The 26,760-nt window shown below is 40.1% G+C and overlaps 1 protein-coding gene across 1 annotated transcript in view; it reads right to left on the bottom strand.

Moving 5' to 3' along the window:
* LOC126413279 (LIM domain only protein 3-like) overlaps positions 1-26,760 on the bottom strand; it is a 111,790-nt gene that overhangs the window by 23,069 nt on the left and 61,961 nt on the right. The window contains exons 4-5 of the mRNA XM_050083180.1: positions 13,941-14,066; positions 10,698-10,839 (exon numbers count right to left, since the gene is read on the bottom strand). Of these exons, the coding sequence (XP_049939137.1) occupies positions 10,698-10,839; positions 13,941-14,066 (268 nt within the window). The remainder of the gene's footprint in view (positions 1-10,697; positions 10,840-13,940; positions 14,067-26,760) is intronic.

Raw genomic sequence — 26,760 nt, 5'->3', positions numbered from 1 at the left:
TAGTTCTTTGTTAAAATTCAGAATGTGACTGACTTAAAAAAAAAAAATAGAGATAATAGCTGAAGAAGCAGTTAAATGGGTTAGAGATAACACTCTATTTGTTATTTTAAACATAGCTGCACAACAGCAACGGTTCCACGTAATAAAATTATAAACAGCCGACCAGTTGCAATGGATAAAGAATTCTTTACCTAGGTTTCAACAAATTTAAATTTGTCTTCTTCAGAAGGTGGCCTAAGGACAATGAACATCATAGCTTACATTAGAAAGGTATGAAACCTAAGTTAAGAATAGACTTTAACACAAATTAAAGAGCTCTTGCATTACAAAAATATGAGAACGACGACTGGTACTTACAATTTTACATTAGTATGGACTTCTGTATCATCACCATTTTTACAAATGTCTGCATAGACCCATTTGTCAAAATTAAAATATAGCCCTAATAATAGGGTTTGTCACATAAATATAAATTAGTACATGGATGTTGCAGAGCTCACAACCGACTGAGTGTAATCGGCCAGCGTAGTTACTCTGCGGCCAGGGCAGGTGGCGCTCATGGTGTGAACCATGTGCCAATTGGCGTACAAGAGCAACATGTAAATTATCAGTATTAATAGCATCCTTAGATAAAGTAACAATAAAAAGAAGGAAAGTGTTTAACACTCCCGTTATAACAGTGTGGGAGCCTTGGTACAATTAATGTAGTTATACATCTAAAAGGCAGGTGGTGCTTACGCCGAGAGAGTTACGTACAGTGGCATATACACCCAGAATATAAAAATTACATTACAATATTAGTGAAGCCCACACACAGTATATATGTCAGAACTTTAAAATTGACATTAATGGCTCTTAAGACAGAATTACGAACCCTGGTCTACAATCCAATTAATACACATTCGCAGGGAACCAATGTTTTAGAGCCAGACAAAATCACATAAGGGCCGATGTAGTGGCAGCCATACATCGTGAGAAAACCACATTACATAAAGGATAGTGAGCTTAAAGATTTGAAAGTGCATCATAGCTTCCTGAGAAAATAGACCACTGACGTTACCAGCATTAATGTTATACCATAAACAGTACAGGTTTAACGCCTTCGAAAAATTGTCTACAAGCAAGGTTCAACTGGTTGTTCAGTATATTACCATCTTTGAGCTCTAGATGTTTAAAAATTTGTAACTCTTCCCACAGATCTAGTCTACGCCCTTTGACTTGTCTGTGTAGGATAACCGTGTCTTCTAACGGTTTAGGCGTATGGCCGGCTATCAAGAGGTGTTCAGCAAAAGTAGAGCTGTGTATATTCACTCCTTTTTTACCTAATAGGTGTTCTTTATATCTTGTTTTCACAGCTCTGCCTGTTTGACCAATATAATATGAAGGGCAGTTATTACAGGTTAGTTTGTAAACACCTGAATTGGAAAACCAATCTCTGGCAATCTCTACTGAATGTACAAGATTTCTTTTTAAACTGTTATCTGTAGAGAAGGAGACGTTGCAGTTATGTTTTTTCTTTAGAACGTTGGTTCCCTGCGAATGTGTATTAATTGGATTGTGGACCAGGGTTCGTAATTCTGTCTTAAGAGCCATTAATGTCAATTTTAAAGTTCTGACATATATACCGTGTGTGGGCTTCACTAATATTGTAATGTAATTTTTATATTCTGACTGTATATGCCACTGTACGTAACTCTCTTGGCGTAAGCGCCACCTGCCTTTTTGATGTATAACTACATTAATTGTACCAAGGGTCCCATACTGTTATAACGGGAGTGTTAAACGCTTTCCTTCTGTTTATTGTTACTTTATCTAAGGACGCTATTAATACTGATAATTTACACGTTGCTCTTGTACGCCAATTGGCACATGGTTCGCGCCATGAGCGCCACCTGCCCTGGCCGCAGAGTAACTACGCTGGCCGATTACACTCAGTCGGTTGTGAGCTCTGCAACATCCATGTACTAATTTATATTTATGTGACAAACCCTATTATTAGGGCTATATTTTAATTTTGACAAATGGGTCTATGCAGACATTTGTAAAAACGGCGATGATACAGCAGTCCATACTAATGTAAAATTGTAAGTACCAGTCGTCGTTCTCATATTTTTGTAGTGCAAGAGCTCTCTAATTTGTGTTAAAATCTATTCTTGACTTAAGTTTCATACCTTTCTAATGTAAGCTATGATGTTCATTGTCCTTATGCCACCTTCCGAAGAAGACAAATTTAAATTTGTTGAAACCTAGGTAAAGAATTCTTTATCCATTGCAACTGGTCGGCTGTTTATAATTTTATTACTCTATTTGTTAATCAGAAGAAAATGTAATGGATGAATAGCAGACATACATCAAATAAAGTAAACCCTAATATAACAGCGAAGTTAGATGAACAGAAAATACTACAAACTTCAGATACTAAATTTTTAGGAATTTGGTTACACGAGCATCATGAATGGAATAAACATACAGAAGGGCTCAATAAAAAATTAAGTACATGCTGTTACATATTTTGAACGCTCAAAAATTCCTACAGTGAAGAAAGAGTATGAGTGCCTTTTATGCATTCATGCACAGTCTACTGCAATATTGTGACTTATTTTGGGGTATTTCAAGTCTAGCAAAACAGTCCCTTACTATTCAAAAATGAGAATTTTGAAATCATATTCCCCCAGTTCTTTTCTTTGATCAGCGATTACCATGACTACGAAACTAGGCACAGAACTGACTTTCATAGAGAAGTACATAAGAAATCCCAATATCATAAAAGTGTAATATATCACCCTAAAATTCTTTTGAATGCCCTTTCCTTATGAATTAAAAGGATATAAAAGCTGCACATTTTTAAAAATGAGCTTAAGAAGATGCTTATAAGTGAAAGAATTTACAGTGTTGATGAGTACATGAATTTTACAAATTCGAATACATGCGTCACTGCATATATTGGGCATAATGTAAACTTAGAATTTGTTTCATTTATGTATTTGGTTGTTTGTGAGCTTTGTATCTATATCTGTATGCTTTGTTTCTGTTTACGTATTTAATTATGAGTATGATTTGTATACAGACACATTTGGTTAAGTTTTCTTTGTATCAATGTGTAACAAGTTCTGTATCATTTTATATGACAAAACAGATGATCAATAAAATGGAAATGGAATGTATGGACATTAACTTTGATGCCACTAACAGCCTTTACATGTGACCAGAATTTCTTTGGGTTTTATGAAAGGTCATTTGATCGAATTCTGCATTGGTAGACATGCATTACTCTCTTGATAGCCAAGTGCACATCATTTACTGTCTCTCTATCTATAGCCATATGCTTTGTTTTATACCTATAATGCAGTAGTCTCTGTGCCTTTAGAAGATTCTTTACCATGATTGTATACCATGGATGGTCCCTCCTGTTATGAACTCTTCTGCTGGGTACATATCTATGCATTGCAGTGTCAACTATTCTTATAAACTTGAGCCATAGCTCCTCTACATGCGTCTGTCCAGAGCTAAAAGTTCAAGTTCCTCATTGAGGTATGACATGACTCCTTTTTTTATGTAGTTTACTGAAAAGATATATATCTTTCTACTTCTTTTAGTTGTCCTTTGCGTTTTTGTAATCGTTGTCACCACAGTTTTGTAACATGGTTTTAATTTTTTTGAACTGATAGGAATTCTTAATGCTTTATGTCAGATAGTAGCATGCCCGAACTATGTGAACAAGACACAGAAACCCATTTTGAAATCCACTGAGAGGCAAAGTCTACATGAGAATTATTTTTCTGTTTTGTGTTGATGTTATGTAACATAATTAAACAGAAAATGATTTTTTTATTATAGAAACAATTATAGAGCAGTGCACTTGAAAGTAAGTTTAATGATTCTACAATCTTTGGATAGCCTTCTCTTAGTTACCTGAATTATTCTTATTGTTTGATTTTGCTGAACAAACACATTTTGTGCTATAGCTACACTGCCTCAGAAGAAAAATCTGTAAGGCAGTAGAGTTTGAATGTATGCAAAATAAGCCTAGTTAATACAATTATTAGAAGCATTTGCAAGTGCAAAATATGCTGAGCTGATGTTCGTGATTAACTTATTTGTCTGTGTTGCCTGTTTTAGATTGTTATCCAGCTAGACCCCATACTGTTTCATTTAGTATATGACCACTAACATCTCTCTGCGTACTAGCATGTTATTTTTGCTTCTTTTTAAATGCATTTTAGTAATTGCAACCCAGACCATGCACCCATCTCCTTATCGACTTCACTGACAAACCTGCTGTATATGCAAAGAACAGACTTGTATGTTTCTATTTAGCACTGGCCACCAGTCATTCACATTTGTGTCATCATCAGAACAGTTTTATTTTAACCCTGCTACAAAACCTGTTGCTTTGTGAATGGGACCTTTACTACATTACCACACTGGTACAGAAAAGGGCAGATTCTAACTGATATGGTAAGAATACTGAGACATATTTTATACCACATAATAGGTTCCTGACAATACAAAAATGATCAAGGTAAACAACTGAAATGTTATCTGGCTTTAGAAGTTAGTATATCTGGGTGGTGGGAATAAGGAGACTGAGGTGTGGATGGGGAGGGATAGCAGGGTAGGGGTGGGGGATGGTACAGTGCTGCTTTTGAAAGCGTGTAGGGGCATGGTGGGGACAGGGTAGGGCAGCTAGACACTGTCAGAAGGTTAAATGAGGGGGAGGGGGAAAGGGAGCAGAAAAAGAGAAAAGTAAGAGGGGAAAAAAGACTGCACATGGTGGAATAGAAGGCTGTTCATTGCTGGATGGCAAAAGGTGGGTGAAGGCATAAACTAATGATGGTTGAGGCCAGGGAGATTATGGGAATGTGGAATATATGCAAGGAGAGTTTCCACCTGTGCAATTCAAAAAATCTGGTGTCTGTAGGAAGGATCCAGATGGTGCATGCTATGAAGCAGTCATTGAAGTGAATAACATTGTGTTGGGCAGCATGCTCAGTAACTTGGTGTTCCAGCTCTATCTTGGCCATAGTTTGTCAGTGGCCTGTCATGCGGAGAGACAGCTTGTTGGTTTTCATGGTTTTCATGTCCACATAGAATCCAACACAATGGTTGCAGCTTAGTTTGTAGATCACATGTCTAGTTTCACATGTAGTCCCACCTTTGATGGGATAGGTAATGCTTGTGATGACTGGAGTGGGCGATGGTGGGAGGATGTATGGGACAGGTTTTGCATCTAGATCTATTACAGTGATATGAGCCATGAAGCAAGATGTTGGGAGTATGGGTGGAGTACAGATGGATGAGGATATTGCATAGATTCAGTGGCCAGCAGAATACCAGTGTTGTGGGGGGCAGAAATGAGAGTGCATTCAATATTCCTCATTTCAGAGCACAACGAGAGTTAGCTAAAACCCTGGCAGAAAATGTGATTCAGTTGCTCAAGTCACAAGGGGAATGCTCCTTTGTGGTCAGATGATAGGACAATGTGAGGGGTGGGCAACTAAAGAGATAAAGCATGGGAGATCTCTTTCAGTAAAAGGGTGGGAGAGTAATTTCAGTCTGTGAAGGCCTCAGTGAGACCCTTGGTATATTTGGAGAGGGACAGCTCATCACTGCAGACGTGATGGCCGTGAGTGGCTAGGCAGTATCAAAGGGACTTCTTGGTTTGGGATGAGTGGCAGCTGCTGAAGTGGAGGTATTGCTGGTCGTTAGTAGGTTTGATATAGACAGAGGCACTTATGCAACCATCTTTGAGGTGGAGGTCAACATCAAGGAAGGTGGCTTGTTGGATTGAGGAGGATCAGATGAAGTGAATGAGGGTGAAAGTGTTGTGGTCCAAGAGGAATGTCAATAGGATGTCCTCGGCCTTGGCCCAGATCACAAATATGTAACCAGTGAATCTGAACCAGGTGAGAGGTTTGTGATACTGGGTTGCTAGGCAGGATTCCTCTAGATGGCCAATGAATAGGCTGCCATGGGATGATGCCTTGTGGGAGCCCACTGCCGTACCATGGTTTTCTTTGTATGTGATGCCTTCAAATGTGAAGTAATTGTGGGTGAATTGATCATGGTGCCCAGGAAGGAGGTTGTAGGTTCTTCCTACCAACACCAACACTAACTTTTCTGAACTGCACAGGTGGGAACTCTCTCTGCAATATATTATATCTTCCTGTAAACTGACTGTCCTCATACTCCCTGTCTTTCACCCACCTACCACATTTTGTAAACCCACTCCAGCACTACACAGCCTTCTATTCTACCATCCACCAATGCACCCACAGTCTTTTCCCCCTCTTACTTCTCTTGTTTTCTACCCCCATTCCCCTTCCTCCCCTCACCTAACCTCTCAAGTGCACCTAGCTGCCCTACCCTACCCTACCCTACCCTACCCTACCCTACCCTACCCTACCCTACCCTACCCTACCCTACCCTACCCTACCCTACCCTACCCTTGCCATGTCCCTGCAACCTCCCACAAGCAGCACTTTACTGTCCCTCACCCCTAATCTGCTATCCCTCTCCCTCCCCACCCCAGCCTCCTCCACTAGCATCTGTGTGATGTCTACTTTGGAAGAAAGCCCTTTGGCCAAAAGCTTAAATGTTTAGCAGTCTTTTTATTGTGCCTGTCTGTGATTTAACATCTCCCCTATATGGTGAGTAGCAGTCTATCCTTTTCATAATATTGTCAGTATTCCATCCAGGAGTTCGCATAGTTTGATTTTTTTTTTTTTTTTGCAGGAGACTAATCATTCTTCACTGTTCAAACTGCGCCACAAATTGATGTTATTCACTTCAAAATCAGTGAGCCACATCAGCGCTTGGTTTCAGATTTCCACTTTAGTTCATAACTCTTCAGTGGCAAGCTTCTTGTAAGGCTGAATTATATGGGTAAACAAGAGAGGCTGCCACTTGGCTTAAGTGTACACCATCTCCATGTGGAGTTAATTATCTATTGCTGGTGTGCCATTACCACATCTTCTGATTCTGGATTCATGTGGGGCATTCTTTCTGTCAGTTGCAGATTACACTAACATTAGTGTATTATCTAAAATGTTGTGTTACCACTGACAAAAATTAATGATCAGTGCATGAATCAGGACGAAAACTCTTGAACCATCATCAAAACAATATACAAATTTCACTGCTGCCACAATGTTCTTACACAGAAATGGTTCACCAGATATTTCACAGTTGTGCTACTGCCACCGATTTCAATAACAAAAGTGCAGTTTCAATAAGTTTCCAAATGGCCACCTGCATGCCACGCCACACTGTGTGACTCACTGTTATATGAAACCATCCACATAGCAACAATGGAGTTGTCTCCACCACCATATTAGACATTGGTCTTCTAGAACAGATTTTTATGCAGGATGTGTCACAATTAGTAGCAGCCACTTGAGGTGCCAAGGAGAGAGGATATCCAAACTGCATGATTTGTACATTTCAAAATTAGTCATGAAAACTGACATGGGTGAAAGTGTACAAGAGAAAAAGGGCTGGGGAAGATAAGTCACTCGTGTGGAAAAATGTTCTCAAAGCAGCCCTGTCTGGGTAGCAGAATAACAGTAACAATCAGGTTCTGTTGCATGTAAATGAATTCTGTCACTGGCCTCTGGGTCAGATCCACAATGGAAGTCTTCTATGATTGTTGACAGAAACAGCTGGAGAAGTAACAAGATGGGCAATCTATTAGTTAATTCTTTAGGTCTAACAAAAAAATGCTTGCTTGAAACTCCATTTTGCCCCTGAAGTGAGAACATACAATCTTTTTGCTTCTTCCACGTCTTGCTTGAACTCATTCATTCTTTCCACTGACTCATTCCGTCAGGAAATATGTCCATAATGTTGTGGGATTGTGACTGGACCTATATCTCTCTCTGTTTGGAACCTGTTGTCACAGAGGCTTAGGATGTCCAGAGAATTTTGGTTTCATGTTGTATTTTTATATAGTTTTCTTTTTCCTGTCAAAGGAACTATTCAAAAGCATTCAAAGAGCTCTCATAAGATTTTAATTTGCCTTTCAGCTCTACCTTAGTTCTTGTTTCAATAACTGATACATAGATGCTTCCCTTCTGTCTCTAATATTGTAAAGAATTAGTGTATCATTTTACTGAAGCATATTATCTCATTACTGGCTGAGTGGCTCATTGACCTGTTTCACTTCTGAAGTACATTTGTGTTCAAATGAAACATTATACATCTGAATGACTAGGTGCATTCACACTTTCAGACTGAGTAATATATTTTCTCTGATTTTAGCTTGTTTCTCTTAATATAATAGATCTGCTTCTTTCTCCGTAAAATTGTGAGACAGAATTTCTGGCCACTACACACCTTCAGGAGAAATGTCAGTACACATAAAAGGACATACACTATCCTAGCTTCCAGAACTGACAGTTCCCTCTTGAGGGAGAAGCAAGGAACTTATTAGGGATGGTTATAAAGATCTTTGCCTCAGAACAACCCCCCTCACCCTGGTGTCTTAGTGACCTGCCCTTCCTTTGGGGCCTATACCCATCTCTCTCTCTCTCTCTCTCTCTCTCTCTCTCTCTCTCTCTCTCTCTCTCTCTCTCTCCCCCCCTCTCTCTGGGGATGGCACTATTTGTCCCTAAAGCTAGGATTTTGGATATAAGTGTACTCCTGATTTTTTTGGGTAATATAGGGGAGAAGATGCACGAATAATAAAAAAAGGGCAAGATATTTTCAAACACGCATTCTTCATTCAAACATTTCTACAAGTTCTGTGCATAGGTACTGTAGGTCTGTTTATTTCTTGAAACAGTCTGTGATTTGATCTGCTTCTGACAGGAACTGCACGGTACTTCAAATTTCATTGTATCAAGACCCTCTTCTGGCCCATATAATCTGGAAGAGTACAACACATTGCAATGTGGCACAATGACTGACAAGGTCACTGTCTTCAGCCCTACTTTCACATTCATTGTCCTCTCATTTGTTTTGTTGTGAAGCAGCGGCCACAGTTTTGGCATCGCTCTGTACCAGAAGTTGGGTTCACATGCATCAATATTTAGCCACTCATTCAAATTTTCTTCAACATCTTCAAAACCATTTAAATCCGTTGCCAGATACATTATTTGTGCAGTTATTATTTCTTCATAACCAAAACCTTGAAAACCACTTTCTTCTATATCTGGAAGAATTTTCCTCCATGATCGAATTAGTGTATGTGGCTTGATTTCCTACTGGGCATAAAAAATCCTGCTTGTGGCATCTAGGACTGTCAACTTCTTCCAGAATTCCACCAAATCATCATCATCAACTTACATTCTCAGTATACCAACCAGTAATGCTGTTTTACAGATGCAACTGGTCCAATGGCAGTCACATTGGGAGGTAAAAACATAATTACAGTGAGACCATCAGTAGATAAGAGAACCCTCTCATCGGGATCGAAGAGGCATTATTAAGCAATAGAACAGCCTTCTGTGGCAATCCTTTCTTTTATAGAGACTGCTGAAGTTGTGGTACAAAATCTGAGTGGAATGATTTTCTGAAAATTTCGCTATCCATCCACACTCCTTTTTGGTCATAATAATGCACAGGGAGAGCCATAGTGCAACATCCTTGAATGCTCGGGATTATTTTGATTTTCCAATGAGTAGTAGTTTCACTTTGTGGTTTCCAGAAGCATTATTACTGAACAAAATTGTAATGCGTTCCTTAGACAACTTATATCCAGGAGCATGAACTTCACTCTTAAAAGCAAGGGTTCTGGTTGGTAGACATTTCCAATACAGAGTACTTTCACCAGCATTATAGTACACCTGAACCAATGACACCTCCTGCTCATTTTTGGCAAAACAATTGCAAAAGAGAGGCATCTAATTCATCAAATGTAAATCTCTTCATGCTTTTTCATGCAGGTGTCCAGAAATAGACTTTTATTTTCTGACAAAATCATATATTTTATGCTTATTCTTTTCAACGTCCTGAATAGTGTGCATTCCAGTTTCATAATCAACACTTAGTTTTGCAGCAGTTTCCTATGTTCTCAAATCTTTTAATTAATTCTAATTTTCGTTTTAGTGCCAGCACATATTCTGTGTTGTCACACGGCAGTTGTTTAAATAACGGAAATGACACTTATTGTTAGTGGTTTGTTTATTGCTCTTTTTCTAGAGAGAAATAGTGCATTTTTTTGGTTAGATGCATGAATAATCTGCAAACCAGATAATCTACAATTGAATAATCAGGAGTACACTGTACTTTTATATGTGTTCATCAGCAGTGCTAATGTTTCTTCTAGACATTAAGTTTTGGGCAGTAAGGCTGTCTCATAATTTTATAGTTTTCTTAAGAGAATTTTGCTTTTTTCTCTGTTGATCTGTAACTTTTACTGCCATTATTTGTTTCCTTAACAACAATAGGTCCTTTAATGTTTCTTATAAATTTAATCTGATATGGTTGTTTGAACATGGTTTACAATAAATGGTTGTTTAGTGAATGTAACTGTTTAGAACATATAAGAAATAAAGCTCAAAATGACAGTATTTTCACAAAAAAGTGGCATTCCATTATTATATAACTATAATGAACACTGAGGACTTACATTTCTTTAAATGTAGAGCATTACTGGAATGTTTGTGTTTTTTCTAGAATGTTCGTAGACTCTACAAGAGGAAAAGTCATACAAGGAGAATGAGTCACGAACATGTACATGTACGTGTGGGGCATACCTGCAAATTACTGACTTGCCTTCGTATGTGCGCCAGACTGCTGGGGTTGTACACCATGTTTGCAAACACGAGGCGTTCCTCGTAGTCATACTCACACAGGATCTTGTTATCACACAGGTAGAAACGGTCTCCAACACAAAACCTGAATCATAGATGAAAATTTAATAGCTTACAAACATACTCACAGAATAGGAAACACTTTTAACATCAAAGCTTTCACAATGAATATGTATATACATAATTCAATGTTTTTAAAAATGTTTTAGAAATTACTGTCAGTTGTTATGGATATACTGAAGACTACCCTAAAACACCAATTTCTCTAAGGCTAGGATGTTTTTCAAGATGTGCAGAGGTTTATACTATTGATAATGTTTTAATACAAATTGTACACTCTGAAAAGAATTCAGTGTGGTGGCTGATGGGGCAACAGAATCATCAACAATCGCAAGACAGTGTATGACTTTGGACTGATATTTACTTAGTTTGGGTTGTTGCCAACCTTAGCCCAGCACACAATTTGTGTATATTAGTACTGTTGCCACTATTCTGTATTGTCTTTGATGTGATGCATTTTGTTTCTTGTGTCTTTAACTCTGTGTGTAGTGTCTGCATCCATATACAAAAGCAGACGGGACCTAGCCTCAGTTCTTATGCATTCAGGGAAGGTTGGCAGTGGAGGGAAGAAGTCATTGCTGCTTGGGTATTTTTTATTTAAACCATTTCAGCTAGTGCCCACCATCCATCACACTGAGTGTCACAAAGGAGTGTGTGAATAATACATCACCCGTAACTTGCATCTGCCATTTCCTGAAATATACTGAGCCCATCAGAGAATTATGTGTGCTTCTCTTATTAATATGTTTCCATGGTGGTGCAATGATGACAATCCAGTGAAGACAAAATAAAACAAAAATTGTGTTTCTGAACTACAGGCTTTTTACCATTCCACTGACTATAGGAAACAAAAACACACAGCGTTCAGAAACAGTTAACTACCATTAAATACATGAAAATCATCATCTAAATCTCAAGGAAAGATGTCATAGGTCCTGTAAATTCCTATTTGTATGCAAAAGAAAAATAATCAACTTCAATTATAGCTCTGTCATGTGAGCAGAATGCCTTGAATAAGAATGGTGTTGTCCTTAACCATCAAATGTATAAACTACACAAGAAGGCATGAAATAGCAAAAATGAAAGAGTTACTTTTCGCATGAAGGTACATGTAAATTTTTGTCAATAAATTAATGCCTTCAATGCAGCTCCTTTGTGCTTTACACATTTGTTTATTTTCTCTTCAATGAGGTATAATGTCACATATTAAAATTTCTAGCTGGTGCTTCATTATCCTTTTCCTCTGACTCCTTTTCCCAGATATTACACTATTGTGAGTACTATTGTACTCCATTACTACCCTTACCATCAAAGATACACTATACATCAATGACAAGAATTATGTGGAATATAGCTCATTATCCTCTCTGCCCCCCACCCCCGCCCCCCACCCGTCACCCCCTCTCTCTCTTCCCACTCTACCCAAATACATGTTTAGCAATTGTTGAAGTAACACATAGTTTATTGATAAAGAGATGGAGGATTGAGATGTTTTTAAATAAAAAGTTAGATGCAACCTGCAAGAAAGAAAGTAGTTTGTTTTCACGTAAGTGATGAATGTAGAAAAAGGAACATTGGAGGATACTGCAGTAATGGGTATATGATCCGACAACCTTTGCATGTGTCTCCTGCATATGTTAATTCATGCCAGGCGAGATATGCACATTATTGCTTAGGCTGATTAAGGTATGCTTGGTTCTAGTACCATGAGGGTTTTATTTAATATCATGTTTCCAATGTCCTTGCAGTTGCCATGATCTCATCTTCAGTCTGCTTCTCAATCTCTGCAACCTCTTCCATGTCACTACTTTCCTTGACTTTTGAGTGATTTCTTGTAATCAAATCTCATATAGGATGAGAAAAGTAATGGAAACACACACTTTCACTAGAGTTATTTCAGCCTCATGAAGTTCTCATGTATGCTATTTGCACATTATGCATCTTGGGCCAAGATCTACAATAGTTAGAGTGGCAGACTTAAAAACAGGACAGACTGAGGTACATTCACAACAAAAGTAGCTGTTACAAAGCCTGTATAATTTTATTTAGTGTTAACAATGAGTCCTATGCATAAGATTATAATTCTTGCATAAATCAGTTATAGATGCAACCAGCTCTCAGAAATAGTGTTCAAAAATGAACCATAACAGAGAGAAATTATTGAATGTTGAAGAGAGTTGCTGTGATAGGTGCACAACTGTGAAATACATACTGGCACACAGTATACTGCTACAGAGTATATTTAGGTTTGGAGATAACCCCAAGTCTAAAGAATTTCCAGACTGCTTTATTCTTATTGTATAGCATGAGGGGGAATCTGTGGCAGTTTGAGTTGCAGTATTCTGCATGGTAACAAAATTGTATTTTTATAAGCCATAATAGATGGGATTGCTGCCAGCAACAATGTAAACTTTTTAGAGTCTTGCGGCACAGACATTGTTTCTTAGTGAAAAATTGTTGCTGAATGACACTGGAATAGAGCAGGCACTGTGATCTCTGTTCATTTATGGACTGAAGGATATGTCTATGTGCTTAGCTCCTTCCATACAACAGTACTGTTGATACACAATTAACAATTCAAAATGCACAAAAAAAAAATCAGTTCTCTTATCTCTGTTGAATGCATGATTAACAATAAAAGTGTTTATTTGATTCTGGCCTTAACATAATTTTTTGGTATCCATACCAAGACAAATGCAGAATTTTGTAAAGGAAATACATATTTGTAGTAAAGAAGTCTATAGAGGGTACAAGAGTTCTGGAAATCAATAAGACATCAGTCAGTTACCACTGGAAACCACGGATACTCAGTTTGAGCATGTTAGCATCTGTTGATTATTGCCATTGGGCCATACTGGTACTAAGCCTCCAGGCCACACAAGCCACTCTTTGTTAAAGTAATTTAACGCATCAACTTTCTTCATTTTATCGACACTGAGACCCCATTGTCCATTCTATACATTTTGCAACACATTTTGTAGCCTCAATGTTATCCCTACAAGCTGTTCTGGTAGTTGAGATGTATTAGGGATGTCCCAGTTGACTACTGCAGGGAAAAAAAGGCAAGTGGAGCAGAGCAATACATCTCGAACATATTCAAACATTTGGTCAGCAATGTTGCCTCACCTGTGGTTGCACTGCTGGCAGGCAAAGCACTCCAGGTGGTAGACATTGCTGCGAGCACGCATCACCATCTCAAAGGCTGGGATCACCTTGTTGCAGGCAGCGCACGACCCCGTCGTGCCAAAGAGCCTGAAACATTTCATAATACTTCTGTTGATATGTTTCTACTATTTATTAGTTAATAATCCATATGAAATGTCTCTAGTTTATTCATAACACACAGAACGGTTTACCAAACAATGGAAAATCCAGGATGGAATTAAAAATATTATGAAAAAGTAAGTTGCCACTCTCCATATAGCGGAAGTAGGCACAACAAAAAGACTGTCACAAATAAGCTTAGAGATTGCTGCTATGTGGGGGGAAAGACGAAAGGATGTGGGTTTTAAGTGAGAGGGTAAGGAGTCATTCCAATCCCGGGAGAGGAAAGACTTACCCTAGGGGGAAAAAGGACAGGTATACACTCGCGCGCACACACACACATGCACATCCATCCGCACATATACAGACACAGACAGACGTCTTCCTGTGTCTGTATATGTGCAGATGTGTGTGTGTGTGTGTGTGTGTGTGTGTGTGTGTGTGTGTGTGTGTGTGTGTTTTTTTGTTTTTTTTGGGAGGGGGGGTAAGGCCATGGTCCACAACAAGGCTCCACCAAACATTTTGTCTGCCAATGCGGGAGACATTGTCAGAGACTTTAATGACTCAAAAAGCACTTACATCCTCAAACAAGCTAATGAAATTATAATTTTCTCACAGATGGCAAAGAACTTGGAAGAGCAATTGAATGGAATGGACAGTGTCTTGAAAAGAGAGTGTAAGATGAACATCAACAAAAGTAAAACAAGATTAATGGAATGTGGCTGAATTAAATCAGGTGACGCTGAGAGAATTAGATTAAGAAATGAGACACTAAAAGTAGCAGATGAGTTTGTTATTTGAGCAGTGAGGTAACTGGTGATAGCCAAAGAAGAGAGGATTCAGAATGCAGACTGGCTACAATAAGAAAAGAATTTCAGAAAAACAGGAATTTGTAACATAGAAATAAATTTTAATGTTAGGAACTCTTTTCTGAAGGTATGTGTCTGGAGTAGATATGGACAATATAAAGTTTAGACAAAAAGAGAGTAGAAGCTTTTGGAGTGTAGTGCTACAGAGGAACACTGTATGGAAATGAAGTGTGTGTGATAAGCATTTCAGCTGAGAATACAAGCTTCTTAAATGTGCTGCTACAGAAGAATGCTGAAGATCGGATGGGTAGATCATGTAGTAAATGAGAAGGTACTTAATCTAAATGGGGAAAAAATAAATTTATGACACAATTTGACTAAAAGAAGAGACTGGTCAATAGGACATACTCTGAGGCATTGAGCAATAGTCAGTTTGGTAATGGAGGGAAGTGTATGTGTTTGTGTGTGTGTGTGTGTGTGTGTGTGGGGGGGGGGGGATACTATAGAGGGAGATCATCATCATCATCATCATCATCATCATCATCATCATCATCATCAACAACAACAACAACAACAACAACACTATACAACTACAAATGGAAAAACACATTAATTATTATTTGCCATATCTTAATGTAGATAAATACTTTGAGCTTGATGCAGTTGCCTGTAATGAAGAGTATTTGAAAAAAAAAAAAAAAAAAAAAAAAAAAAAAAAAAAAAAAAAAAAAAAAAAAAGGGGGCATGATAAATATTCATTCGGATCTTGATAGGGCTTAAAAGTGGTGAGAGGATTAGCAACTTGCTTTAAATGTTTGGAAATATAAAACTGTAAACTACTCAGAATGCAGAAACGTAGCTTTCTGAACTAGGCCTACAACATCAAGTAGTCACAGTGGTAATCACTAAACTAATACAGATACCTGGCTGTAGTAATCACATAAGCTCAGTCTAGGTTAATTAGGAGCCATACTTTGGTTCATTAGTAGAACACTAGGAAAATGAAGTTTGCAAAGGAGTTTGTTTACTACTGATTCATGCAACCCATCCTAGAATATTGCTCAAGAGTGTGAGAACTACATCAAATAGGATTAACAAGGAATATTGAATGCATGCAAAGAAAGGCAGCACAAATGATACACATTCATTTGATCCATGGAAGAGCAACACAGAATGAGAACTACCAGATGCTCGAAGATAGATGCAAACCATCCCATGTAAGCCTACTCACAAACGTTCAAGAATGAGGAATAAGAGAAAAGACTACAACTTCCTATGTATCGCTCCTGTAGGGCAAGACTGGGTTAATTACAATGCACGCAGATGCGTTTAAGCAACCATTCTTCTGTGCCATATGGAAATGTAATGGAAAGAAGCCGTAATAACTGGAGACAGGAAAAGTCATTCTATTTTATGGCCAAATTCCGTGTTATTTTTAAGGAATTTCGGTTTTATTTGTAGCCAATTCTGGTGCTTCTGTATCCAATTCGGTGCCACTTTTTGTCAAATTCGTTGCGATTTTTGTCATATTCGTGTTGTGTACTATGTGGATCACCTTTACATGGTATAAAACTTTAAGAACCAAATCATAATTAATCTATACAGGCACTTCCATACTTAACAACAGGTCTGGTTTGACAAGGACAGGAGAGCTAGTCGATGGTGGTATTCCAGCAATGATCGTCCCATTATTTGCTTGAAGTCATTTAGGCCTTTATGGAGAGCATGGAAAACCTAAATCAGGATTGCCAAATACAAGGCCGGCCTGTTTGAAAGTGTGCAATCACCGTCAGTCTATACCTAGTGTAGAGTACTGTTTTGTTAATACATTGTTATAAGTAAGTTATTTCACATGTAATGTACAAACTTAGTACCGGTACTATATAGTTTATTCGTTTCTGAATAGTAATCACTGCACACATTACAAACATATTATCCGCTGACACCAGAACCACAATGCGAATGTTTGGTTTTCGTTTTGTGTTCTACGCCTTCCCAGTAGCTTGATTGAAAAGATGTGTCAGCGTCCCTCCATTAGTATTGGTTTATGTTTATTCTTCTTTCGTAAATGCAGGTTCAGTCTAGAACCTGTGCCATGGTCATGGACAAAACTGTTTGTGCAGTAACTATAAAAGTGTACCCTCTATTTTAAATATATCTTTACACTGAGCACAGCTACTGTTTTTGGTTATTACTCTAATAGCTCTTTTCTGTTGTTTGCTGATATTTTGTTTATTTGTGACCCAGAAAAAATTCCATAGCTAAGACTTGAGGATATACTTGAGTAGTCTGCAACTGAAAGATACAGCCAGCAGGTGTGACCGAGCGGTTCTAGGCGCTTCAATCTGGAACCACGCGACTTCTATGGTCACAGGTTCGAATCCTGCCTTGGGCATGGATGTGTGTGATGTCCTTAGGTTAGTTAGGTTTGTTGTTGTTGTGGTCTTCAGTCCTGAGACTGGTTTGATGCAGCTCTCCATGCTACTCTATCCTGTGCAAGCCTCTTCATCTCCCAGTACCTACTGCAACCTACATCCTTCTGAATCTGCTTAGTGTATTCATCTCTTGGTCTCCCTTTACGATTTTTACCCTCCACGCTGCCCTCCAATACTAAATTGGTGATCCCTTGATGCCTCAGAACATGTCCTACCAACCGATCCCTTCTTCTGGTCAAGTTGTGCCACAAACTTCTCTTCTCCCCAATCCTATTCAATACTTCCTCATTAGTTATGTGATCTACCCATCTAATCTTCAGCATTCTTCTGTAGCACCACATTTCGAATGCTTCTGTTCTCTTCTTGTCCAAACTATTTGTCGTCCATGTTTCACTTCCATACATGGCTACACTCCATACAAATACTTTCAGAAATGACTTCCTGACACTTAAATCTATACTCGATGTTAACAAATTTCTCTTCTTCAGAAACGCTTTCCTTGCCAGTCTACATTTTATATCCTCTCTACTTCGACCATCATCAGTTATTTTGCTCCCCAAATAGCAAAACTCTACTGCTTTAAGTGTCTTATTTCCTAATCTAATTCCCTCGGCATCACCCAACTTAATTCAACTACATTCCATTATCATCTTTTTGCTTTTGTTGATGTTCATCTTATATCCTCCTTTCAAGACACTGTCCATTCCATTCAACTGCTCTTCCAAGTCCTTTGCTGTCTCTGACAGAATTACAATGTCATCGGCGAACCTTCAGGTTTTTATTTCTTCTCCATGGATTTTAATACCTACTCTGAATTTTTCTTTTGTTTCCTTTACTGCTTGCTCAATATACAGATTTAATAACATTGGGGAGAGGCTACAACCCTGTCTTACTCCCTTCCCAACCACTGCTTTCCTTTCATGTCCCTCGACTCTTATAACTGCCATCTGGTTTCTGTACAAATTGTAAATAGCCTTTCGCTCCCTATATTTTACCCCTGCCACCTTTAGAATTTGAAAGAGAGTATTCCAGTCAACATTGTCAAAAGCTTTCTCTAAGTCTACAAATGCTAGAAACGTAGGTTTGCCTTTCCTTAATCTTTCTTTTAAGATAAGTCGTAAGGTCAGTATTGCCTCACGCGTTCCAGTGTTTCTACGGAATCCAAACTGATCTTCCCCGAGGTCGGCTTCTACCAGTTTTTCCATTCGTCTGTAAAGAATTCGCGTTAGTATTTTGCAGCTGTGGCTTATTAAACCGATTGTTTGGTAATTTTCACATCTGACAATACCTGCTTTCTTTGGGATTGGAATTATTATATTCTTCTTGAAGTCTGAGGGTATTTCGCCTGTTTCATACATCTTGCTCACCAGATGGTAGAGTTTTGTCAGGACTGGCTCTCCCATGGCTGTCAGTAGTTCTAATGGAATGTTGTCTACTCCGGGGCTTTGTTTTGACTCAGGTCTTTCAGTGCTCTGTCAAACTCTTCACGCAGTATCGTATCTCCCATTTCATCTTCATCTACATCCTCTTCCATTTCCATAATATTGTCCTCAAGTACATTGCCCTTGCATAGACCCTCTATATACTCCTTCCACCTTTCTGCTTTCCCTTCTTTGCTTAGAACTGGGTTTCCATCCAAGCTCTTGATATTCATACAAGTCATTCTCTTATCTCCAAAGGTATCTTTAATTTTCCCGTAGGCAGTATCTATCTTACCCCTAGTGAGATAAGCCTCTACATCCTTACATTTGTCCTCTAGCCATTCCTGCTTAGCCATTTTGCACTTCTACTCTATGCAAAATTCTACCAGGCGGCTTCCTCTTTCATTTATTAGCCCCAATCCATATTCACCGACTATGTTTCCTTCTCTCCCTTTTCCTACACTTGAATTCCAGTCACCCATGACTATTAAATTTTCGTCTCCCTTCACTATCTGAATAATTTCTTTTATTTCATCATACATTTCTTCAATTTCTTCGTCATCTGCAGAGCTAGTTGACATATAAACTTGTACTACTGTAGTAGGTGTGCGCTTCGTATCTATCTTGGCCACAATAATGCGTTCACTATGCTGTTTGTAGTAGCTTACCTGCATTCCTATTTTCCTATTCATTATTAAACCTACTCCTGCATTACCCCTATTTGATTTTGTGTTTATAACCCTGTAGTCACCTGACCAGAAGTCTTGTTCCTCCTGCCACCAAACTTCACTAATTACCACTATATCTAACTTTAACCTATCCATTTCTGTTTTTAAATTTTCTAACCTACCTGCCCGATTAAGGGATCTGACATTCCATGCTCCGATCCATAGAACGCCAGTTTTCTTTCTCCTGATAACGACATCCTCTTGAGTAGTCCCTGCCCGGATATCCGAATGGGGGACTATTTTACCTGCAGAATATTTTACCCAAGAGGACGCCATCATCATATAACCATACAGTAAAGCTGCATGCCCTCGGGAAAAATTACGGCTGTAGTTTCCCCTTGCTTTCAGCCGTTCGCAGTACCAGCGCAGCAAGGCCGTGTTGGTTATTGTTAAAAGGCCAGATCAGTCAATCATCCAGACTGTTGCCCTTGCAACTACTGAAAAGGCTGCTGCCCCTCTTCAGGAACCACATGTTTGTCTGGCCTCTCAACAGATACCCCTCCGCTGTGGTTGCACCTACAGCACGGCTATCTGTATCGCTGAGGCACGCATGCCTCCCCACCAGTGGCAAGGTCCATGGTTCATGGTTCATGGGGGGGGGGGGGGGGGGGGGGGGGGTTTAGGTTTAAGTAGTTCTAAATTCTAGGGGACTGATGACTTCAGATGTTAAGTTCCATAGTGCTCAGAGCCATTTTGAAAGATACAAACTATTACAAGCTGATGTGTGCAAGGGTTACCAAGAGTTGTGTGCCAGAAGTACCAAAGATACTTCAGGTACTCTCCTCTCTTGTTGACACTGTTTCTCCTGCAGGAAATACAAGTCCCATCAGTACCTGTCAACTTGACTTTGAGTAGCATGTAAATACTAGGTCTAGCCGTTCTGCACAGGGTAGACAGAGAACAACGAGGACTCAGGGTGTTACACCGATCCTTCTAACAAACAAGTTCGAGGTGCTTTCATTCACTGAAACTGAGCAAGTAGGACTACTTCACCTGTTTCGGGAAAACCTATGTCCCATGTCAAAAGGAGGCAAGCACAAAAGGATAGGAGTCCATTAAACATTGACAGTTCAACATAAGGCGAATAATGGTACTTCTTAGGGAAATGGCAACAAGGGATGCAAAGAAATACACCAGATACACTAAGTTAGTATGCCTGGGGGCCACATTCACTGTGATGAAGAAACTATTCTGGCAGCCACTGAGGGAACAGGGTGCAACCACCTACGAACTGTCACGCACTTTCGAACAGATGTCAATCGTCTGGGCTCTGAGCTCATACTTGGACCATTCTTGCAACTAGCAGAGAGAGCTGAGAATACAAGCCTTGCTCACAGAGTTTCAACGAAGCTCACAATCTGCAGCATTGTGTCCACAACAAATCGTGGCCCCTGCTTCTGAGTCGACTGGAATGCTTGACCCAGAACTCGCAAGGTTCTGTGACAAGCTAGGCTGGCACTTCCTAGACGTGAGCCATAGGGTTGAGAGTTGCTGGGTCCTAAATGAATCAGGTGTGCACTACACACCAGATGTAGCTACTCAAGTAGCTGACTGTGTGGGGGATACACGCAAGAGTTCTTTCAGATTAGGCAACTTTCCCTCCAATCCAGATAACGACAGCTGTGGAAAACTCAGAAGTATCAGTTTAAGATTCCAAGAAATGCCTCCATCTGATGAGAGTATCAGAATCTTGCCGAAGCATCCATAACAAAGTTCTGAGCGCTTCTAAAAAACACTGAGGTTCACATATTAATAGGCATAGAAATCCGGTTAAAACCTGAAGATTACATTAGTGAGATCTTTGTGGCAAATTTATACCGAAACGATAGGGAAATGGGAAATGGATATGGTGTATTTGTCACAGTAGACAAGAAACTCAAATTTCCCAAGATAGAAACAAACTGCATGTGAAATTGTTTGGGCAAGACTCCGTATAAAGGGCGAACAAAAAATTATAATAGGTTCTCTGTACCGATCATCAGATTATCCTCCTAACATAACTGAAAACTTTAGAGAAAATCTCAGTTTCTTATACATAAGCTCCCCAATAATACTGTAATCATTGGAGGAATCTTTAATCATCCAACAATCGATTGGGAAAATTATAGTTTTATCAGTGGTGGCCATGAAAAGACATCCTGTGAAGCTGGCCGAATTGGCCGCGTGGTTCTAGGTGCTACAGTCTGTAACCCCGAGACCGCTACAGTCGCAGGTTCGAATCCTGCCTCGGGCATGGATGTGTGTGATGTCCTTAGCTTAGTTAGGTTAAAGTAGTTCTCAGTTCTAGGGGACTGATGACCTCAGAAGTTAAGTCCCATAGTGCTCAGAGCCATTTGAGCCACATCCTGTGATATGTTACTAAATTCCTTCTTTGAAAACTACCTATAACACATCATTCAGAACCCTTCTCGTGATGGAAATACATTAAATCTAATGGCAACAAACAGACCTGACCTCTTTGAGGAAGACCATATTTAAGCTGGCATCGGTGACCATAACGCAATTATAGCAACAATGAATACCAAAACACAAAGGGCACATTTGGAAGACTGCTAAAACAAGCAGAAAGATTCATATGTTCAGCAAACTAGACAGAGAACAGTACGTGAAGCTTTCAGTGACTACCATAGCAGAATACTGTCAAATGATCTTTCACATCCCCCTGCCCCTCCCCCCCCCCCTCCCCCCAAAAAGAAAATCTGGTCACATTTAAAGGCTGATAGTGGCACCAAAGTTAAGTGTCCAATCACTCATGGGTAAGGTTGTAACTGAAGTTGAAGGTGGCAAAGCAAAAGCAGAAATCCTTAACTCTGTTTTCAAATGTTCCTTTAAAAAGCAAAATCCGAGAGCATTGCTCTAACTTGATCCCCTACCACTGAAAAGATGAGTGAATTTGACATTATTGTCGGTGGAGTTGAGAACAGCTGAAATCGTTAAAACTGAATAAAGCTGCAGGACCCGATGAAATCCCTATCATGTTCTATACCCAAATTGCAGCTGAGTTAGCCTTTCTATTAACTATAATCTATCGAACCCTCGAACAAAAAAGTGCACCCAGTAGTTAGAAGAAAGCACAGGTCACACCTGTCCGTAAGAAGGGTATCAGAGGTGATCCACAAATTACCTATAATATCTTTGACGTCAAATTGTTGTAGAATCTTTGAACACGTTCTGAGGTAAAACACAACGAATTTCGAAAACATAGATCATGTGAAACCCAACTCACACTTTGTCACATGGTATCCTGAAAGCCATGGATAAAGGCAGTTACGTAGATGCACAAGGGTTTTTTTGATTTATGGGAAGCATTTGACTCAATACCCCTTCGCTTACCATATAGAGTATCGGACGAAATATGTGCTGGACTGAGGAGTTCTTGATAGAGAGAACGCAGCACGTTACTATGGATGGAGAGACATCGAGAGATTTAGAAATAACTTGGTGTGTGCCCAGGGAAGTGTGTTGGGTCCACTGCTGTTCATGTTGTTTATTAATGATCTTGCGGACAATATTAATAGCAAGCTGAGACTTTTAGCAGATGATGCAGTTATCTACAATTAAGTACAACATGAACGAAATTGTACAAATATTCAGCCAGACCTTGATAAGATTCCAAAGTGGTGCAATGGTTGGCAGCTTGTTTTAGATGTTCAAAAATGTAAAACTGTACACTTCACAAAAAGAAAGAAAGCATAGTATCCTATGAAAATAATATTAGTGAGTCACATCTGGTGTCTCTTACAAATAATTGGATGTAACACTTCGTAGGGACATGAAGTGGAACGATCACATAGGATCTGTCGTCGGTAAAGCAGGTAGGAGTTTTAGGTTTATTAATAGAATACAAGGGAAATGCAACCATTCTGCAAAGGAGATTGCTTACAAATCAGTCGTGCGACACATCCTAGAATATTGCTCAAGTATGCGGGACCTGCACCAAATAAGACTAGCAGGGGATATTGAATGTATATAGAGAAAGCCAGCACGAACGGTAACAGAGTCTTTTGATCCGCGGAAGAGTGTCACTGTGATGTTGAAAGAACTGAACCAACAAACTTTTGAAGATCAATTGGACAGAATGAATATCCACGTCAGTCTATGAAAATTTTGTTTCCAGATCTGATTGACCTTGCATATTAGACAAGTAGAAGCTAGTTAGGTGAATGTTCGATAGGAAATGAAGTAATATGGGGAGTGTCCCAAGAAAGCTAACATTGTCAGTGTATAAACTGATTTATCATTAGCGCCTGTAGCACCATAAAATCGTTCGCTGGTGGTGCTGGAAAGTATAGTTGTTGGCAGATCAAAAGGAAATGAGAAAAGATCTGGGGAACATTTCGATTTGGTACAATTAATTCGTAAAGATAGGCGAATTCTATCAGTAGAAAGCCTCCTTACAAGAACCGGCTTTAAATGACGACTCTAGCAATATACTACGATCCGCTTCATACAGCTGCCATAGGTTTGTGAGGGTAAGATTAAATTAATTACAGCACACACAGAGGCATGTAAACAATCATTTTTGCCTCGTTCCTTACGTAAATAGAACGGGAAAAATACCGAATAACTGGTACTTGCTTCAGTTCGTTATCCTGAGTGGACTCCAAGTACCTAACGGAAACATGCAGTTACTCTTTGCCGCCTACTTGGTAATTTTCGTATTCCTCCGGTTTCTTAATCTCAGCGAAATACAGGGAGTACCAAATAGGTTGTATCAGTCGTCATGTTTTTTCCCCGCATGTACTGTAATTCGTATCCGTCGTGGGTGGAGTCGACAATATTCGTAATCCTCGAGAAGGTATATATTATAGGTCCTCGGTAATCCTCCAGTTTCTTATTACCAGATACATTTCGCGCGTCCAATAATGGCGTGAGTTAATTGTGCGAAAATGTAATGTCTCCATTACCACCTATCTTGTTAGTTTGACTCACCCGCGTTTTTGCAAACGGTTCACTTCTATTATAAAGTTCAGTTGTGATGATAGTGGAGTTGTCACTAATATTTTACAACGACTCGTTATTCTAGTTTTTTAAGTTCATATTAACGGAAATTTTGTAAATTTTCTCAGCGTGTAGTATAATAATCACGTATGATAGTTTTTTTCCAGTTTGTTTCCATCATACCTGTCACGTCTGCTACAGTTTTCTACAACCACTTCACTCGTCTCCTAGTCAACAGTGTAAAATTTCTGAGAAAAGTGGTACAACTCCGCCGAGGTTTTGGTCCATATCTATATGCGATTCCCGCTCCGACAACTGACGCGCCATTAATTTGTCAACGAAACAGCGTGCTCATTGCTCAGCGGTAACCGCATGTTTTAAACGCGTTATACTCGTCTGTAATGACGTCCAGTAACAAATTCTGTGTAACGGGTAAGTGCCTCGACAATACCGATTACATAGAGTATAAAATTTAGTCGTGGCGTAGCGTCTGGAGCGAGGCTGCGCCTGGCGGCAGTTTACACGAGCAGGCAGCAGCTGAAGCAAATGCCGCAATCCCGCATCTCCGGCTCGCTCGATGATTGCCAAGATTTCATTTTCAGATAAAACGGCCGCGCCGCGCGCCGGAAGAGGCTCGCCAGCGGACGGGCTCCCCCGTTTCGCCGGCGCAGATAACAATCGGAGGAAATTAAACGGGACAATGCCTCAAATGCGGCTAAACTAATTAACTCTGCGGATAGCACGCGCCGGGCCACACTGGCGGGCCGCGGGTTCGTTTCCCGAGCCCCAGGGGACGCTGCCATTTCCCCCTCCGGCCGCTACTTCCCGCCCCCTCCTGCGCCTCGTTCTGCCGTTCCCTCTCCCTGTATCTCGTGCTACTCGCCACGCTGAGGAAGCAATCATCATAAATCTCCGAAACTTTGCTCACGTATCAGAGAAAGGAGTAAATTTCTCTCTCTGGCATTGAAAATCGGTGTCTTTTATGCAAAAATACCAAGGAAAATCGGAAAGTAACGTACAATAATTTTATTACCAAAATATTCAATAGGCAACAGAGAGAGAAAAAAAAGCAAAAACTAAACACACACACACACACACACACACACACACACACACACACACAAGTGAACTTACAGCTTTTACCTACTTTTCCACATAGTCACCAATATTCTCAACACATTTCTCCCATCATTGTATCCATTTCAAGATGTCCTGTTCGTAGAAGTTCGTTCGGGTGGAGTATAGCCACCTGCAGACCGCTATTTCCGCGTCTGTCGCAAAGCTTTGGCCGCCTACGAAGTTTTTTATGGCACCGAACAGACGAAAATCCAACTGTGCAATGTCTAGATTGTGTGGTGGAGGTCTCCCACCAAAATTTGGCGATTTCCTCACTAACAGGAGCAGCAAACAGGGGGGGGGGGGGGGGGGAGAGGAGCATTGTCATGAAGAAGTACGACACCGCCAGCATTACTGTTGTGACGTTTGCCAAGAAGGGCGCGACGCAACTTAACCAAAGTTTTGATGTCGGCTGCAGCATTCACAGTGGTCCCATGTTCAGCAAAGTCCAACAACAACACACCATGCGAATCCCAGAACACTGTCACGAGCAATTTAAAAAATGATGCAAATGGCTCTGAGCACTATGGGACTTAACATCTGAGGTCATCAGTCCCCTAGTACTTTAGAACTACTTAAACCTAACTAACCTAAGGACATCACACACATCCATGCCCGAGGCAGGATTCGAACCTACGACTGTAGCAGCCGCGCGGTTCCGGACTGAAGCGCCTAGAACCGCTCGGCCACCGTGGCCGGCCGAGCAATTTCCTTCGAACATTTTTCGCAGTGGGGAACCAGCATGTTTCCACTCCGTTGAGGTCTGCTTGGTATCGGACAAGTTGTGGTATGCTCACGACTCATCACCACTGACGATTCTTTTCAGAAAGTCATGCCCTTCTGCGGCGTAACACGTTAAGTGACCCAAGCTTGTCACCATTCGCTGGCCCTTGTGGCTGTCACGGTCTTAAGCACCTAGCGAGCACGAACCTTACGAAATTTCAACGTGTCATGAACAATATCGTACACTGCACCATAGGAAATGGTAAACTGCTGCGGTAAATTCCGCTTTTGCACACGGCGGTCGTTCAAATTTGCCGCCTCAATGGCCCCGACATTCTGTTGTGTTGTAGCTGTTACTGTCCGCCCGGAGCGTGGCGAATCAGACGGCCCTCTTGCAAGACTGCACACCTCCTGCAGACATTGATACGGTCCATACAGTCGTCCCCACACACGCCACGCATATCGCAGCGAATTTCACTCGGTACATGCCCTTAGGCCCACAAATATCG

Source organism: Schistocerca serialis, chromosome 7 (genome assembly GCF_023864345.2).
Source record: "Schistocerca serialis cubense isolate TAMUIC-IGC-003099 chromosome 7, iqSchSeri2.2, whole genome shotgun sequence".
Lineage (NCBI taxonomy): Eukaryota > Metazoa > Arthropoda > Insecta > Orthoptera > Acrididae > Schistocerca > Schistocerca serialis.
The sequence above is the reverse complement of the archived record's forward strand: the minus strand, read 5'-3'. Positions and strand labels throughout refer to the sequence as shown.